Source organism: Capsella rubella, unplaced genomic scaffold (assembly GCF_000375325.1).
Source record: "Capsella rubella cultivar Monte Gargano unplaced genomic scaffold, Caprub1_0 scaffold_3, whole genome shotgun sequence".
NCBI lineage: Eukaryota > Viridiplantae > Streptophyta > Magnoliopsida > Brassicales > Brassicaceae > Capsella > Capsella rubella.
Window position 1 is genome coordinate 3,526,873 of NW_006238921.1, and position 17,990 is coordinate 3,544,862.

The 17,990-nt window shown below is 39.3% G+C and overlaps 5 protein-coding genes across 5 annotated transcripts; 4 read left to right on the top strand and 1 right to left on the bottom strand.

Moving 5' to 3' along the window:
* Positions 1–21: 21 nt before the first annotated feature.
* LOC17892148 (protein trichome birefringence-like 32) lies at positions 22–2,233 on the bottom strand. The gene is made up of 5 exons (XM_006297605.2): positions 1,742–2,233; positions 1,464–1,635; positions 1,035–1,234; positions 753–911; positions 22–487 (listed from the first exon to the last, which is right to left on the bottom strand). Exons 1-5 carry the CDS (start codon positions 2,212–2,214, stop codon positions 145–147), a joined length of 1,347 nt encoding a protein of 448 aa, XP_006297667.1. The 5' UTR covers positions 2,215–2,233; the 3' UTR covers positions 22–144.
* Positions 2,234–2,977: 744 nt separating this feature from the next.
* LOC17892244 (cytosolic endo-beta-N-acetylglucosaminidase 2) lies at positions 2,978–8,639 on the top strand. Its single transcript, XM_006297006.2, is given in 20 exon segments — positions 2,978–3,543; positions 3,739–3,876; positions 4,021–4,130; positions 4,204–4,315; positions 4,404–4,511; positions 4,627–4,739; positions 4,874–4,955; positions 5,085–5,165; positions 5,322–5,374; positions 5,490–5,625; positions 5,703–6,320; positions 6,322–6,342; positions 6,918–7,216; positions 7,458–7,541; positions 7,631–7,691; positions 7,764–7,851; positions 7,929–7,990; positions 8,104–8,169; positions 8,244–8,307; positions 8,399–8,639. Coding segments are annotated over 20 exon segments (2,838 nt in total). The 5' UTR covers positions 2,978–3,042; the 3' UTR covers positions 8,440–8,639.
* Positions 8,640–9,015: 376 nt separating this feature from the next.
* On the top strand, positions 9,016–10,499 carry LOC17893338 (B3 domain-containing protein REM14). The gene is made up of 5 exons (XM_023785491.1): positions 9,016–9,093; positions 9,183–9,423; positions 9,659–9,774; positions 9,898–10,158; positions 10,233–10,499. The coding sequence occupies exons 1-5, from the start codon at positions 9,016–9,018 to the stop codon at positions 10,497–10,499; spliced, it is 963 nt and encodes a 320-aa protein (XP_023641259.1).
* Positions 10,500–11,202: 703 nt separating this feature from the next.
* On the top strand, positions 11,203–13,499 carry LOC17892511 (sorting and assembly machinery component 50 homolog B). Its single transcript, XM_006297342.2, has 4 exons — positions 11,203–11,816; positions 11,991–12,476; positions 12,611–13,093; positions 13,195–13,499. Exons 1-4 carry the CDS (start codon positions 11,298–11,300, stop codon positions 13,276–13,278), a joined length of 1,572 nt encoding a protein of 523 aa, XP_006297404.2. The 5' UTR covers positions 11,203–11,297; the 3' UTR covers positions 13,279–13,499.
* Positions 13,500–13,930: 431 nt separating this feature from the next.
* LOC17893618 (receptor-like protein 12) lies at positions 13,931–17,161 on the top strand. The gene is made up of 2 exons (XM_006296880.2): positions 13,931–16,790; positions 16,877–17,161. Exons 1-2 carry the CDS (start codon positions 14,073–14,075, stop codon positions 16,880–16,882), a joined length of 2,724 nt encoding a protein of 907 aa, XP_006296942.1. The 5' UTR covers positions 13,931–14,072; the 3' UTR covers positions 16,883–17,161.
* Positions 17,162–17,990: the final 829 nt, after the last annotated feature.

Genomic DNA, 17,990 nt, shown 5'->3' on the forward strand with positions numbered 1-17,990 from the left:
TCTTCTATTGAGTTACTAATATAGAGAACAGTAGAGTTACTCCTTTTCTCCTCTATGTAGAACAATAGTGTACATCATAAACAGAAAATTTAACCATAATTTACAATTACAGTTCTAAAAAAAATTTGAATTTAGAGAAAAGAATCATGGATAAAATAACTTAGCAAAGAGAAGCTCGTTCCAAGTATCTTGAAGACCAGGCAAGCACCAATGTATACAGTCTGAGTAGCTAGCTGGATTTGCTAGCTGCTCCTTTGTCAATGGACTCCATTGCTTCTTGTAGATTGATGTGTGTGCGTCTTTCCGATAACCGGAGAGTTGTGTAATGTTAAGTACCGTCACCGGAAAATCCACTCTTTGGTCTAATTCTTCTCGTATCACTTTCATTAAAGTTTTGCTGCAGTCTGATGGCCAATGATTCATATCTTGGATCGGTGTCGTTTGATTGTAACAATTCTTTCCTTGTTCGCCTCCCCAATCTTCGCTCCTGATCATAGACGTAGAAAATATGAAACTTTAGTTACAAGCTAAACCTTAGTCAGGTTTCTTCTACTTGCGGATCATCTCAAAAACCACATTTACTTGAACTATTAGAGATAAACCGGATCCTTCTAAACCCCTTACTCATTTCATTCAATACCAAATCCGGACTAGATTATCCTATCTCCTCTCTTTTCAGTTCCTGGTTTTGAATTTGAAGCAACTGTTTATAGATGACTAGAAATCACAGAAAAAAACGAGAAGTTACTGACTTGTAGTGAGTTGGAGACATGGTAGCAAAGAAAACCCTTGTCTTGAGTGGATCCATATTCTTCTTCACCCATTTAACCATAGTCTTCAGTGCCATTCGATATGCATCTTCACTCTCCATCTCAACTATTCTCTTGTTCTCATCCTTGAAAGAACCTTCCCTTCAAATAACAAATTGAAAAAAACAATCAAATCATAAGTATTGAAGTATACAGGAAAAGATTTGAGAACCTCTTATTAAAAATAATGATGAAGAGTTTTAAATTTCATGATTGGGTACATACAAGATCTTCATTTTGAAGCCAGTCCTCCACCACAAGTATGTGTTGAACACAACTATATCAGCGCCTCGCCAATGCCTACCGTGTTTGTTGATCGAGCCTTTCCTCACAATCCGATCTGATACTCTATGAATAGTAGCGTTATCCGAATTTGATTCTAGAAGAAACGGTGCCCAATAGAACTCAATAGTTGCATTATAATCCTACATAGCCACACCAGAAGAAGCTATCAGAATCCTAGCAAGCCACTAACCAAAATCCATCCTTTTATCATATCATAGCAAGAAATTTTAAAATCCAAGCTTAAACATTGTCATTCTCAAACTCAGATCTCTATGAACTGTATTTGTATTCCATAGATTCCACAAGACTTTCTAAATATGAACCAATAAAGGCTAAAGAACTAAGTCTCATTGATTGAATCCAAAATACCTTGAGAGAGAAGACGGTGAGGGAGCCAAACGTATTCATGGATTTGGATTTTTCTGGGATTTGTGAATGAAGAAGACAGATCAGAGAAACATACATTCCTCTGTTCAACGAATCTCCAACAAACATCATCTTCTTCCCTCTTAAGCTCTCTAACATCACCGTCGCATTAAACCTACACCACATTCAACAGCCACAGAGCAAACCGATCTGAAGATCAACCACCGAATCGACCTAATCCCCTTCAAAATCGAAATTGAGAGAGAAAGAGAGAGACTAACGAGGGAAGTGAGCATGATTCAGGCTGCCATCTCCATGACTGATAATCACTATCGGGACGGCCATGCGTTCGGCAAGTAAGCTGCGGCTGAATATATGGACACTCCGATTCTCTGTAAAATGGACGTGTTGACCAGTCTTTGACCCAATTCCCTTTGAACACATCGCATCCTTCCGGCGTCTTCCCCACCGCAAAAGCATGAGGCGGAGGTGAAGGTGGTGGAGGAGAAGGCGGTGGAGGAGATAGTAACGGTGGTGGAGGAGATGGCGGCGGAGGCGGAGGAGGTTCGTCTACTACAACAACGATTGCGGATTGGTGGAGGATCGTTGGTGAGTGGAGAGAACGACGGGAGAAAGAGATGAAATCGTGGCCGTAGATGAAGGCGGCGAGTAAGATGAAAGCTAGTACGGTGAAGAAGAAGTGAGTAAGACGGCGTTTTCTACGGTGTGACGGTGATGACAACGCCGTTGTCATTTTAATTTTTTCTTTATAACGCTTACTCTTTTTTCTCTTTCTTTATGTATTGTAATGACAAAATTTTGATTCGAATTAAAAAAATTGAAATTTGGAGTATAGTGAATTGTATAGTATATGATATAAAATAAACAAAGCTATAGTTTGTTGCACTTGCACGATCCTAAACCAAACCCATGTTACTGCCCATGATTAGGCACGACAGTTTAATATTTCAATTCGAACTTACGATTAGGAATGTATGTTCGTAAAACTTTTAATATTACGAAATTAAATAAGAGTGTTCTTAATTAGTAGGAAACTTATGAATATTTTATTATAATAATTTTATTGTTAATAGTTGGTTAAAGTTTATAATATCAAGAAATTAAACTACACAAAGAGACAAGAATCATGAAAGAAAAAAAGCAAAAGGAAGAAGAAAAATAAAAAGAAAGCAAGAAAGCTACTAAACTTTTTTGCTAATCACAACATGTTTGAACTTTTAGTTAAGAATCAACGACAGCATTTAACTTTGTATAAGGCCTATTAAGCCTTTAATCTCCATAGGCCCATTATAAAACATCTGATGAATCTGCTTTCGTGTACGTGTCGTTAAATTAGCCGTTTACTTAAACAAAAAACGAAATTTTCATGTCGTTTTTAGGATTCACATTAAAAGAATGATAATTTTCATATGCTCTGTTTTTATTATATGGTGTACAAAAAAGAAAAAGAAGAAAAAATAATTAAAATTAAAAAGAAAATACGAAGCCATCGACGACAAAAATAAAAATAAAAATACGAAGCCATCGTCGTCGTCTTCCTCTGTTGACCTCTTCTATCAAAATGCGAGACCTTCTTCGCGCCTATTTCTCTCGAAGAACTCTCGTATCTCTTTACAATCTCTTCTTTGCCATCTCCCGTAAGCTTCTCACTTCATTCCCTCTCTCTTTCCTCATGCCCAATTCCAATGACGCCGTCGCAGAGTCTGATGCCGTTCCGCTTCTCGATCTGTCTAAGCCGTCGTTACCTATATCTTTCCCGATCAAAACTCTTCAAGACCTGAAATCTCGTTCTTACTTCGATTCCTTTCACTTCCAGTTTAATCGCTCCACCGTTCCTCTCCGGCGAAACTCCGATGGCTTACAGAATCGCCCAAGGGTTCTAGTCTGCCACGATATGAAAGGAGGGTATGTAGATGACAAGTGGGTACAAGGGTGTGAAAACGACGCCGGATATGCGATTTGGCATTGGTATTTGATGGACATTTTCGTTTACTTCTCTCATTCTCTGGTCACTCTTCCTCCTCCTTGCTGGACAAATACTGCTCATAGGCACGGTGTTAAAGTAAGTTGTCTTCAAACTTTTGATTTCTTCAACTCCAAAGTTTCAATTTTAGTTGAGATTATCTTTGAATTTGCTGATTAGGATGATTAAATTAGGAGTTTGATTGTCTGTGTACAGAGAGATGAATTGGGTTTTGTATATTGCTGAGGATATTATGAGAAGAGTTTACTTTCTTGTGTTTATGGAAACGTAAAGGTATTGGGGACTTTCATCACAGAATGGAATGAAGGAACAGCTACCTGCAAAGAGATGCTTGCCACAATGGAGTCTGCTCAGATGTATGCAGGACGTTTAGCAGAACTTGCTACTGCTCTAGGCTTTGATGGGTGGCTGGTGAGGTTTTGGTTTGCTTTATTTTTCATGACTTTTATTTTCTAATCATCTGCAATTTTTCGATGTAACCTATCTGTTTCTGGAAACATACTGGTGAAGTGGTGTAAAGACAGGTTTCTCTAACATATAATCTCCCACCTGCAGATTAATATAGAGAACGAAATTGATGAAGAACAGATCCCAAATTTGAAGGAATTCGTAAGCCATCTTACAAAAGTCTTGCACATATCTACACCTGGGTCTTTAGTCATATGGTGAGTTGCTCATAAGTCTTTCGTTGTTCATAAGTATTTTGACAGTGTCATTTCATCTGATAACTTTCTGCAGGTATGACAGTGTCACTATTCGTGGTAATCTTCAATGGCAAGATCAATTGACTGAGCTGAACAAACCTTTCTTTGACTTATGTGATGGAATATTCATGAACTATACATGGAAGGTCTGCCTTTCGGTTCGATTAATCTCTTCAGTTTCAGTTTCTTCTATATGTCTTGTTTTTTTTATATGAATGAATGATGATGTTTCAGGAGAGCTACCCGGAACTATCAGCTGAAGTTGCAGGGGACAGAAAATTCGATGTCTACATGGGAATTGATGTCTTTGGTCGGGGCTCGTTTGGTGGTGGGCAATGGACTGTATGTCTCAGAAACTCTTTATGATATTTACCTCTCTGTTATTTTGGTGACAGAGGGAAAACCAATAATGTGTGCATGAATATTTTCTTCATCGTCCTAATCTTTTACACGCTAGGTAAATGCTGCTCTTGATTTGCTGAAGAGACACAATCTGTCAGCTGCCATGTTTGCTCCTGGATGGGTATATGAGACTGCACAACCACCCAATTTTCATACGGCTCAGAATAAGTAATGCTTTAAATTATTTGCAATAGCCTTGTGGCCTACAAACTTTTAACTACCATTACTGTGTTTGAGCTCCATTTTAATTTTGCTACTGTTGTAAAGGAGATGCTGAATTTATTCATATATTTTCTCTTCAGATGGTGGTCACTTGTCGAGAAGTCTTGGGGAATAGTCCAAACCTATCCACACGTCTTGCCTTTTTACTCAGATTTCAATCAGGTAAGGTGAGATCGATTAAGTCTTTGTTTTTATCTTGTAACACTAACAGCACGGTGAATCATCCACTGATTTTCTTGGTTATGATTATGTTCCGCTATGTTCTGAAACTCTCTTCTCTCTTTTATTCAGGGCTTTGGTTACCATGTTTCACTCGAAGGTCGCCAACTGTCAGATGCTCCATGGTATAACATATCTTGCCAAAGTCTTCAGGTTAAAACATCTTACTGTCTTTAATTTTACTGCACACATCTAATGTTTTACATGAACCAAAAACTTTTCCTGCCACAACATGACAATTGATCTTCTTGATCTGGGTTTGTGTCTCTTCTCATCTGATCTTCGTGTTTGGTGTGTTCTTCACATCAGCCTCTCCTAGAATTCAGTGAAGACAACAAAGATATCATCCAGGTCACTGTTGAGTGAGTTCTGGCTCTAATACTATCCTCATATTTATTTCGGAAACCCAAATAAGGAAAGAAGGTTTTTGACATTTCTGAGCAAATATATAAACAATAAGTACTATGAATTTGACAGTGCTCGAGAGGCATCTTTTAACGGAGGAGGGAACATTACTTTTAGAGGAAAACTCAAGGAAGATGCGTATTTCACAACAAGGCTATTCAAACCTCATATTCAGCTTTCATCTTCCCCTATCACAGTATCCTACTCTGTAAGTCTCTGCTTCTTGATACATCACATTATGAGATCTTGTTGTGTATGCTAATGGAAAAATTGGAGCTGGTGCAGGTGAAATCAGATGAAACCTCTAAACTTGGAATCCTGCTTTCTTTCTCATCTCCATCACAGGAGACTAAATCCATACTTGTGGCGCCACAAGAACCCATCCGCAGATTCGACAACATGTTTTTACAATGTCTCACCACATCAGCGCAGACAGTATCCGAGTGGACGGTACACGAGATGGATCTTGTCATGGATGGTCACACACTGACTGAAATCTCTGCCTTTTGCTACAGACCAGAGAATTCGACAAAGAGATCAGAATATGTTGCATTGCTCGGACACATCTCAATCAAAGATCATGTTCAGTACCAGCAGAAACCCGAGACTTTACTTCCAGCGTCGCCGTGGGTCATCGAAGCTCATAACATAGAGCTTTTACCCAGTAATTCTGGTTCCAAAATCCTCAAGCTTAAGCTAGAATGGAGACAGAAAGACCTTGAAGATTCTGTATTCCCAAGGTACAATCTGTATGCAGAGAAGGTGAAGTCGACTGATGTAAGACCGAGGAAGGTTCTAGAGAAAGCGAGTAGCGAGACAGTGTTCCTAGGGGTGGCTCACGTACCAGCCTATTACGTAGCGGAACTGGTGGTAGAATCGGAAGTGAAAGGAGTCCGCTTCGTAGTTCAAACCTGTGGTAAAGATGGTTCATGGGACAAGCTGGATGATTCCCCTACGCTTCTAGTAGTACTGGAAGGTCTCTAAGATTTGTCCTAGGTTGGTTGAATCTAAAATAGTAAAATCTGTGAAACGATAAATATTGAAAATAGAATCATTTAGAAACTGAAAACAAAAACCATGGCCTGAAACATATTGTAATATACATCAATAAAAATTGAAAAGTGAATGAATATCAAATGTTAATATATTTTTGTTGATATTTCTTGTTTGGGCAGCTGTTGTTCGTTTAATAATATCTTTTACTAATATTATAAAGCATCGTTTTCACTGGTTTCTTTGTCATCTTACGTTAGATAAATTACACGACGCCTTAATTTGCTCAAAGGCCTATTCTAGAGACACCACGCGTATGCCACAAGCCTTTTCCCATCTTTCCACGTGTCTAACGAACAGTAAACCACGTCATTCCCATCTCGACCCATCGCCGTCTCTTAAACCTCTCTCTCTCTCCGTTCGTTCGCTTACTCCGACGTACGTTTAACAGAAACTCTCCTCTTCTTCACCTCTCTCTCTCTCTCTCTCTCTAGATCTAAATAACCAATGTTGCTCAAGGCCTCTCCCGCTCTCTCTCTATTGAGCTCGAGCTCCGGCGGTGGTGGAGGAAATCTGTTTCCTCTTCCGTCGAGAAATTCGTCGAATCTTCTGTTTACTTCTCGTGGATCTACGTTTTCTGTTAAGGCGGCGAAAGGCACGAACACGAAGTCGTTAACCGGAGTTGTGTTTGAACCTTTTGAGGAAGTGAAAAAGGAAATGGATCTTGTTCCCACTACCCCTCTTGTTTCTCTCGCACGCCACAAGTTTGCCGATGATTCTGAAGCTGCGATCAACGATCAGATCAAGTATGTCCTCTCCTTTAGTTTTTTTTTCTTTTGCTTTATTATGTAATTTAATCTTCATACTTTTGTACACTTGTACTGATTCAGCTTCGATTCACTTATCATGGTGCCTCTGTTCTGAATCAAAAATTTAATTGTGCTTGTCAGAATCGAGTTAGCTTGATTAGGATATTGGTTAATACGTGAAGATGAGTCTGAATCTTAACATTTCTTATTTGCTTTGCTTTTGTGTGAATCATCGTAGCGTGGAGTACAACGTTTCCTATATCTACCATGCCCTGTATGCCTACTTCGACAGAGATAATGTCGGCTTGAAAGGTTTCGCCAAGTGAGTTCCTTTTGTCTTAAAGTAAAACGTATTTGTGTCTCTTCAGCTTGTGGATCATCTTATTTTGTTGTTGTATGTTTGACTGATAGGTTCTTTAACGATTCGAGTCTTGAAGAGCGAGGTCATGCTGAGATGTTTATGGAGTATCAGGTAACTACAGTAATCTATCAGATTGTTGATCTTTGATATTGTTACTTATGTTTGATGGATTCGATCTTGAAGAACAAACGTGGTGGGAGAGTGAAGCTGCAGTCTATTTTGATGCCCATCTCTGAGTTTGATCACGAGGAGAAGGGGGATGCATTGTATGGTAAGTTGACTCATATTATACGACTGTGGTCTTTTACATATTATGCTATTGATGGTTCTGACTCTTTTATAAATCAGCGATGGAGCTTGCACTGTCTTTGGAAAAACTTACTAATGAAAAGCTTCTGAAGTTACAAAGTGTAAGGACCTTATCTTTTCATCACTTAAACCCATGATTGCAGTATCACAGAGCACACTTTGACAGTAAAAGAAGATGATGAGAATAATCTCTCTCCCGTGTTTGATCCTACAGGTTGGTGTGAAGAACAATGACGTTCAGCTGGTTGATTTTGTAGAATCTGAGTTTCTAGGCGAGCAGGTAAAAACAAAAAGCTTTCACACTATCATTACTTTAAAATACGCAACGATCCTCATGTGACCTGTAAAAAACAGGTAGAAGCCATCAAGAAAATCTCAGAGTACGTTGCACAGCTAAGAAGAATGGGAAAGGGTCACGGTAAGTCCTTCAAATCCATAAGCCTTAAAACTGCAATTGCACTTTCTTTTGGGTATTGCGTTTAATCTGTCTCCCGGTGTGAACACTGCAGGAGTGTGGCATTTTGATCAAATGCTTCTCCATGAGGTTTAAGGAAGAAGAGCTGCAGCTTTTGATGATGATTCTGATTTGGTGACAACAATCTTCCTTGTGCTATACGGCACCGTTTCTCCTTTCTTTTCTTTGGTTTTGTGTAACCGAATGCTTGCGAGTGTGTTTAATACTGAATAATGTAAATGACTCCCTAGTATGATGATAAATGAAAGTCCAGTGCTTTAATGCGACTCTTTCCATAGGCTTTATTCCTACAGATTTGGATGTCATAACTGTTACTAAATCAAACATATTTGGTTCCCGGAAATCATAATTTTTGGAGTAGAATCGGTGCTCCTAGAACTTTGATTTGTTTAGAAAAAAAGAAAAAAAGAACTTTGGTTTGATTTGGTTTAAATGCCAGTGATTCGTATGCGGTATGCGTATGCCATAGAGATCCCTCGTATGTCAGCGTACGTGTCGTTTATGACATGCTGAAACGGCATAAAGTTGGAGAAAAGATAGTCTCTATAAGAAACCACCAAAACAGAGCCGAAATTGGAGAATATGAAGCGACTGCACACTTCACAGCTTTAAGCTTTATTCAAACAAGAAAAAATGAAAAGCTCTTCGTCAATGGAAAATGTTTCAGCTTCCTCACCGGTCAATCCACACTTCTTCCGGCCTCTTCTTCCTGGATTCCACACTCACCTCGTAATATTTTTCTCTCCTTCACTCTCTTTCTCTGATATGCATGAATCTGTTTGGTTGATTTCTCCCTCTCTGGGTTTCTTCTGTTGTAGAATATTCCCATGGCTTTCTTCTTAAGGCACATACAGGGAACAACAAATGAGGGCAATGGGGTGGTGAAGCTGAGGTCTTTCGTTTCTGATATAACCTGGCAAGTGAAGATGGACGGTCGGAGACTCACCCAAGGCTGGCAAAAGTTCGCCACCAGCCATGATCTCCGAGTCGGCGACATAGTTGTTTTCAGACATGATGGAGACTTGTTGTTCCATGTCACGTGTTTTGGACCAAGCTGCTGTGAGTTTCAATATGATGACGACGATGTCATTCAACTATCATCTGGTTCGACTCTCTCTTTAGCACAAAACCGGATTCAATGTTGTCTATATATACACTTTGGTTGACTTAAAAATGCAATAGTACCTTTTCCAAGATCCTGTTTAATCTAAAATGCAATAGTACCTTTTCATGTTTTCCAAGATTCTGTTTGAATCTCGTTCGAAGTTGAAAGTTGAAATTTGAAACAATTCAGATTATTCAGATTCAGAGAGGAATCAGAACACAGCAGAAGCAAAATCTTCATCAGACGACCCTCACTCTTGTTTTGTAGCATGTGTCACCGAGTCCAATCTACGCAAAGATATACTGGTGAATGATTACTTCTGCATTAAACTACTTCTCCTTAAAGGAGTCTTTTAGAATCTAATTATATAAGTTTTACAGTTTCTCCCAGTAGGTTTCTCATGATCTAATGGTTTGATGAACCGTAAGGGTGAGATCATTTTATTAAATGAACATGGGATACCATGGACATTGATCCTAAGTCACAAACCAGACGGTGAGGTTTACATCAGAAGCGGCTGGAGAAGTTTCTGCATCACAAATCGACTAAGAGCCAACGATTTCTTAACCCTTAAGCTTGTGCAAACCGGTACAACACCTGTTCTTCAGCTTTGTCCTTCCTCTACAGCGAGCCAATACAGATTCTTGACACTAACTCTCAAACCATACAATTTCAAGAAGTATAAACTGGTAAGTAAGTTTCCTTCAATCATTTTTTGACATTAGTTTCAGAGTTTGTAATGTTTTGGAGTTCTTTATGGCAGTGTCTACCGAGGACCTTTGTGAAGACGAATGGTATCGAGAAAGCGAGGAAGATAACTCTTGTGAATCGATACGGGATCAAACGGACGACAAGTCTAAAACCCGAGGACGGATATGGAAGAATGAGATTGGGAAAAGAGTGGAGAGAGTTCTGTGATGTTAATGGAGTGAATATAGGTGATTCCTTCGAGCTGGAACTCATTAAGGAAGGAGAAGATACAGGTAGTCATCTACTTAAGTTCTGCTCCAAAGTCTCAAAATATCCCTGAGTTTGTATTGCTTCTGTCGTACCTACTTGAAATGTATTTTGTTTTGTGGTTTTTGGCTAGTTTGTACCAAGGTTATAGGCTTTTAGCAGTTTGGGATAAACAAAGGAAATGCTAATATTTTGGGTTTGTCTTGGCTGGTTCTTTGGATGTTTCAACTCAGACTCACCATCCTCAAAGTAGTCATCTATTTATCATATACTAGAAAGTAGATATCAAATTGAATAGAGGGTTTTTAACATATCAAAAAGGCAGACACATGGAATGACACCTCCTGTTAACCATTCAACGGAAGTAAGACAAACTGAGTAACAGTTATAGAGTTGATTAATGTCTGAAACTATGCATAGACCTTACTTATAGAGTAACTTATCTTCATAATCTATTAGTAATATACATAAAAAGGGGAACACAGTTAAATGAATACTTAGTTTTTCATCCCAACTCCAAGGCGATACAGCTTTAAGCTAGCAAAATAATTTGCACAAACAATGCTTTTTTGGAGTAGCTCATGTTTGGTGTTCTTTTGCATGATGTCCCTATTAGTAAATATTAATGAGCCAATTTTTGATAAAATTTGCTAAGAGTTGACATAATCATGTCTATGAAGCTTGGAAAGTTCATTTTTTACTGATGAACTGCTAAACGACATCGTTAAGAAAGCAAGAGGTTTCAATGAAGCCTCTGGGACATGTAGAAGGTTACATAGACGCTTGTGGACTTCTTATAGTCTCGTCAAATTGATTCCTCGATTTGCCGAAAACTCGAAATTTCTACTCTCAGTTGCCATCTCTCGGTCTCATGGCGAATCCGGCGGAAGAACTTGACGTGAATCCACCAATCCGAGAACCCGAAGAAGAAGAAGTAGTTGAAGAACTTAACGGAGATGAAGAAGGAGAAGAAGAAGAAGAGGAGGAGGATAACGAAGGAGAAGACGATGACACCGAGTCGAAATCTCAAACGCGCAAAGGCCGATCCAGTGCAGACAGGATCAACGCGGAATCTCTTTTCCGTCGGATGCGAGCTGCTCCTGTGCCGGTGCGTGTTCACGACGTGATTGTCAGAGGAAACCAGAAGACCAAGGACCATATCATCGAGGCGGAATTGGAAGCTGCCAGAGAGGCGACCACGTTGCAGGAGCTTCTCGAAGCTTCTAGGGTTGCTAATTCGAATCTCCGAGCGTTAGATATCTTTGATTCCGTCAACATTACGCTCGATTCTGGTCCTCCTGAGCTTCCTGGTACCACCAATGTGGTAATTGAAGTTGTCGAGAGCAAAAGCCCTCTCACCGGCCAAATTGGCGTCTACACTAGAGCTGAGGTATTGCTTTAGTAGTAACAATTCACTGCTATGTTTCAGTTGAGTTGGTTTATTCCGTATTGGCTTCTATAGAGTGGAATCTGGACTTATAACGTGCATTGCTCTTTTTTATACTTCTGGTTGATCTTATTTCATGAATTTTTATTGTTGGACATAACTGTGATGTTCTTGTAGGCTAGATCATCAAGCCTTGAAGCTTCTTTGAAGTATAAGAACATTTTTGGCTATGGAGATATATGGGACGGGTCTATAGTTCATGGCTATGACAACTCCGCTGAGGTTGGCTTGGGAATGTATCTGCCAAGGTTCAGAGGATTTTCTACTCCTTTTACTTCTCGCCTTTACCTTTCGACTCAAGATTGGCTTAAGTTTTCATCGTATAAAGAACGATCCCTCGGTCTTTCTCTCGGTCTTCTCTCAAGCAAGTATCATGAGCTCGTTTACACGATTGCGTGGCGTAATCTGATAGATCCATCCCAAGCAGCTTCAGCATCAATAAGGAGGCAACTGGGACACACTTTTCTTTCTGCATTGAAGTATACTTTTAAATTTGACCAGAGAAACTCATACTTGAGGCCAACTAATGGATATGCTTTCGTCTCTACTTCTCAAATTGGTGGTCTTGCTCCTGATAGCCGTAGCTTACGCTTTTTGAAGCAGGTTGGTCCCCTCTTCTTTCTTGTTGTACATGAACTTCAGTTAAGTTTGGAATGAATGTATGTTCACTGTGAGAGGAAATAACAAGAATCATAGAACTCTGATACTTTTAGCACCCACTGTCATTTTTTCCTCAGGAAATTGATCTTCGATATGCTGTTCCGTTCGGGTTTTACAACACTGCTCTAAACTTTGGTGTGTCTGGGGGTGTCTCTTTTCCATGGGGAAGCGGATACCAGAACCGACCTTCCTCTGTGCCAGAGAGATTCTTCTTGGGTGGCAATTCATCGCCTCTATGCTCTTTGGGTGGGCCATCCGCACTATGGGGATTCAAGACCAGAGGACTTGGTCCCAACGAGCCAAGGAGGAAAGGCGATAGTGAACGGGATTTTGTGGGAGGAGATGCTGCGGTGACTGCATTTGCGGATCTCTCATTTGATTTGCCAGTGAGATGGTTAAGAGAGAGAGGAATCCACGGGCATGTGTTTGCATCTGTGGGGAATATGGCAAAGTTATCAGAGAATGAGTTTAGGAACTTCAGTGCTCCAAAGTTCTTGGAGACAGTCAGAACTTCAGTTGGTGCTGGAATCGTCTTACCAACTAGTGTATTCCGTATGGAGGTTAGGTTCTCATCACTAATCTTCCTTAATGCATTTTTATCGAATGAAAGTGCAGTGATTAACACCAAAATTATCCATCGTTTTGTTTTGTTATGAGACAGCTTAACTACTGCCATGTATTGAAGAAACAAGAACATGATCAAGCGAGATCAGGGGTCTGTGTGACATTCTCTGCCTCATCCTGAGAAATTTTTAGCTGAAGAAGGTACTCAATATGATATGACCTTTCATTTTTTATTTTACTTAAAACCATGTTCTGGCAGAATCTTTGATACTATTGTTTGATTCGAGAAACCTTTACAAAGAGAGTTGACTCTTTTTTGTTATGTTTGCATGGATTTCTTATTTATGGATCCACGAGGAATGACAATAAAGAAGAAAAAGAAAATATACTATTGAACCATCATTAATTGGTTGAATAGCATCCAGTAGATGTTCTGTTCTGTCGCCTTATTTTCTTTCCTTCACTAAGACGTTCTTTACTAATACTATTTTTTTTTTCAAACAACGTTCTGAAGTTGCGTGTTCGTAATTAAAAATAAGACGCGCGGAAATTGACTATTCAACACGTACAAAGACTTTTAGTTATAGCAAATTGTGTAGGATTTATTTTTGTGGAGTAGATTCTATTATCGTACAAATCTTTATAATACATATGTTATATAAAGAGATGGACACGAAACCATGTTATTTACCATCAGAACTTCCACCTTCGTCTTTGGTTTTTCATTATCGTCAAAGCGAGAAAACAAAATAAATTTAGCCTGACGACGAAACGCTACTCAATGAGTACCATTCCTAGTACTCTTTTATTTTTTTTTGACTATTCAACTCAGATTGCGACTTTTCAAATTGTGACTTTTAGCTTTTATAAGAAATCCATATAAAGAGACGGGTGCGAAACCATTTTACCATCGCAATATCTATAGTTTCTTTTCATCATTGATATTCAAGAAAGTTAAATTAAGCGTAGAGAAGGATGAAAGGCTCTTGGAATTCAACGAGTATGATTCTTGTTACACTTTATTTTCTCCTGTCATTCGTTCATAATTTTGGGGACGTCCTTGCGGCTCCTACTAGGCACTTGTGTCGTCCCGAACAAAGGGATGCACTTCTCCAGTTCAAGAACGAGTTTCAGAGTCAGAATCCATCGTGTGATTACAATTGTTTAATCAATGGTAGCATCGTACACCCTCACCCGAAGACGGAGTCATGGGGGAACAACAACGACTGTTGTAATTGGGAGGGTGTCACCTGCAATGCAAAGTCCGGGGAAGTGATCGAGCTAGACCTTAGCTGCAGCTGCCTCCTTGGCCGGTTTCATTCCAATAGCAGTCTTCAAAACCTTCCTTTTCTAACCACTCTTGATCTTTCATCTAATGGTTTTAGTGGTCAAATCCTGGCTTTAGCTGGAAACCTTTCTCATCTCACTACTCTCGATCTTTCTTTTAATCGATTTTCTGATCTGATTCTATCTTCAACCGGAAACATTTCTCAACTCATGTCTCTTGACCTTTCCTATAATCTGTTTTCAGGTCAGGTTCCATCTTGGATTGGAAACCTTTATAAGCTCACTTCCCTCGAGCTTTCTAGTAACAATTTCGTCGGTGAAATCCCTTCTTCTTTTGGCAATCTGAACCAACTGACAACCTTGGGTGTTTCTCGCACTTACCTCAGTGGAAATTTACCCATTTCACTACCGAATTTGACAAGGTTGACAGACCTAACACTCAATTTTAATCTGCTCACAGGCACGCTTCCTCCTAACATCTCTTCACTATCCAACTTAAAGTATTTTCAGGCAGCTGAAAACGCTTTCACTGGAACCCTCCCTTCTTCTCTCTTTACCATTCCTTCTTTGATTTATATTATTTTGAGTGATAACCAATTCAACGGCAATCTTGAATTTGGCAACATATCTTTACCCTCTAACCTAAAAACGTTAGACGTTAACAATAACAACTTCATAGGACCAATCCCAAGATCCATTTCTAAATTAGTCAACCTTAAGAGACTTAGCCTTTCCCATTTGAATACCCAATCCCCGGTTGACTTTAGCCTCTTCTCCCATCTCAAGTCGCTCGAAGATCTTAACCTATCCCATTTGAACACTCCCACTACGATCGACTTGAATGATGTCTTATCATATTTCAAGAGCCTCCGATTTTTGTATCTCTCAGGCAACCATGTTTCAGTCACAAACAAGAGTTCAGTTTCATATCCTCCTTCGCTATATCAGTTGCGATTGTCAGGCTGTGGTATCACCGAGCTTCCAGAGTTCCTAAGAACCCAACATGAAATGGCGGTTCTTGACATCTCCAACAACAAAATCAAAGGTCAAGTTCCTAGATGGTTATGGACGCAAACAAACTTGGACAGCGTGAATCTTTCCAACAATACCATCACGGGCTTCGAAAGAGCCTCTGTCCCGAAACCATCTATGATGAACTTTTTTGGCTCCAACAACAACCTCACTGGCAATATTCCATCTTTCGTATGCACGTTGCGTTCTCTAAGAATTCTCGATTTATCAGACAACAACTTTAGTGGTTCAATCCCTCGTTGTATGGGAAATCTCAAGAAAACTCTTTCAGTTCTAAACCTTCGTCGAAATAATCTTAGTGGAGGTCTTCCGGAGCATATATTTGAAAGGCTGAGGACACTAGACGTTGGTCATAACCAGCTGGTGGGAATGCTTCCAAGATCTTTGAGATTTTTCTCTATTCTTGAAGTTCTGAACGTGGAAAGCAACATAATCAATGACACGTTTTCGTTCTGGTTGAGTTCTCTGCCAGAGCTACAAGTTCTTGTCTTACGCTCCAATGCATTCCATGGACCAATACATCAAGTCTCGTTCTCTAAGTTGCGAATCATCGACATATCACATAATCAGTTTAATGGAACTTTGCCGACAGAGTACTTTTTGAAGTGGAGTGGGATGTCATCACATGGTACAAACAGTTATTGGTCTGACCAAAAGTACATTGGAGATGACATGGGATATTACCATGATTCACTGGTTTTGATTAATAGAGGTTCAGCACTGGAGCTGGAGCGTATCTTTAAATTGTACACAACAATCGACTTTTCTGGAAACAAATTTGAAGGAGAGATACCAACGTCCATCGGTCTATTGAAAGACATTCGTGTGCTTAACTTGGCAAACAATGCATTCACTGGCCGCATCCCTTCATCTATGGGGAATCTGACAGTTCTCGAGTCGTTGGACGTTTCCCAAAACAAGCTTTCAGGAGAAATTCCACAAGAGTTAGGGAACCTCTCGTTCCTTGCTTACATGAACTTCGCTCACAACCAGCTTTCAGGCCTAATACCAGGGGGCAATCAGTTTCGAAGGCAAAACTGCTCTGCCTTTGAGGATAACCTGGTACTTTTCGGCCCTTCACTTGACGAAGTTTGCAGAAATAAACATACACCGGCATCGCAACAAAATGAAACGCCGGAATCAGAGGAAGAAGAAGAAGAGTTCCTGAGTTGGATAGCAGCTGGAATAGGATTCATACCTGGTATTGCCTTTGGTTTGGCGATGGGATACAAACCAAAGTGGTTAATGAACTTCAAAGTCCAAAGAGCGCAGACTAGTGGCGGAGCCTTAAAGCTAGGCTCACTAACAAAGCCAGTGAAATCTCTTTTGGCCGAAAAGATCGTAGAAGCAGAAGCACCACCACTCACTAGAGAGGTAAAGTTCTGACTTTTAAACGGATTTGTTAGAAAACATTAGAAGAAAACGATTTTTGTTTTAACAGCTTTTTTTTGTTTTAATAGGCTTAGGAACTATCTGAGGAATCTGGAAGAGGAAAGTCAAAGTAACCGGACGAACTCCAGGACGTCAACCAACCACTCTTCTGGCCAACTATGTCTGGTTTATAGATTTCTATTATAGTTCCACATTTAGCGTGTGTATGTCTCTTTTACTCTGTTTTTAGCCAACTCTGTTTCGAACCTTTAGATGCACATGTAAAGTTGTTTATTTTTTATTTTTTTTGCGAGTTTATTTGTTATCAGTTTACATGTATATATACGTATGCCGATATTGTTCATATCGATGAGATACAGATATACAGAGCAATTATAGACTTTGGATATATTAAACCTTTTACATGCATGGATATATTCAAAAAAGTCAGTTGTGTCGTTCGTTCCTTATTAGACGTTGACATAGCTATTTTGCCAGAAACCTTTTTCATTCTACTCATATTTCAGAAGAACTTACAAACAGAATGGAGATGATGAGTATGGGTTTTGATGTGGCTTAAGAGATTAGATGGTAATCTTTGTGAGCTACTAGAAAAGGTTAGGTAAGCCTCTGAGATTAGAATCATTATTAGTGGTAAAGGATTGGAAAGCATTACATTTTAGGGTTAATTTATTAAATGACAAGATAAAGAAGATTTCAATTAGTTGCATTTAGCAATTTTCTTAAAATTTTCACTTGTTTTGTCATTCACAAAGGTTGAAAGATTACAAGATTCTTTGGATCTGTAGTTAAGTTGTTATTATCTTTTTGTGTATTTCATTATAAGGATTAGAAAACTTCAAGATCCTTAACATTTTTGAATGTTTGATTTAACAAAAGAAATTTAATTTGTGTGTTGATATTTCTTGTTATTGGTATATTCGCAGCCATAATGAATGATGATGATGAGTAGAAGAGAGGAAGACAAATAAAGAAGGGAAAATGGATAGTGAAGGGGACGGTGCTGGTGGTGTTGAGTGGTGGGCTTTCTCATTCTCTCACTTTTCTTGTCAAATGTCTTGTCTTCTCCATTTCCACACTCCAATCCTTTTATGCAACCTGTGATTTCTTTATTTATTTGTCCTTCTTTTGCTCAACTATGATGTTTAATCTAAAATAAGAACCCAAAAAATTGATATGTGC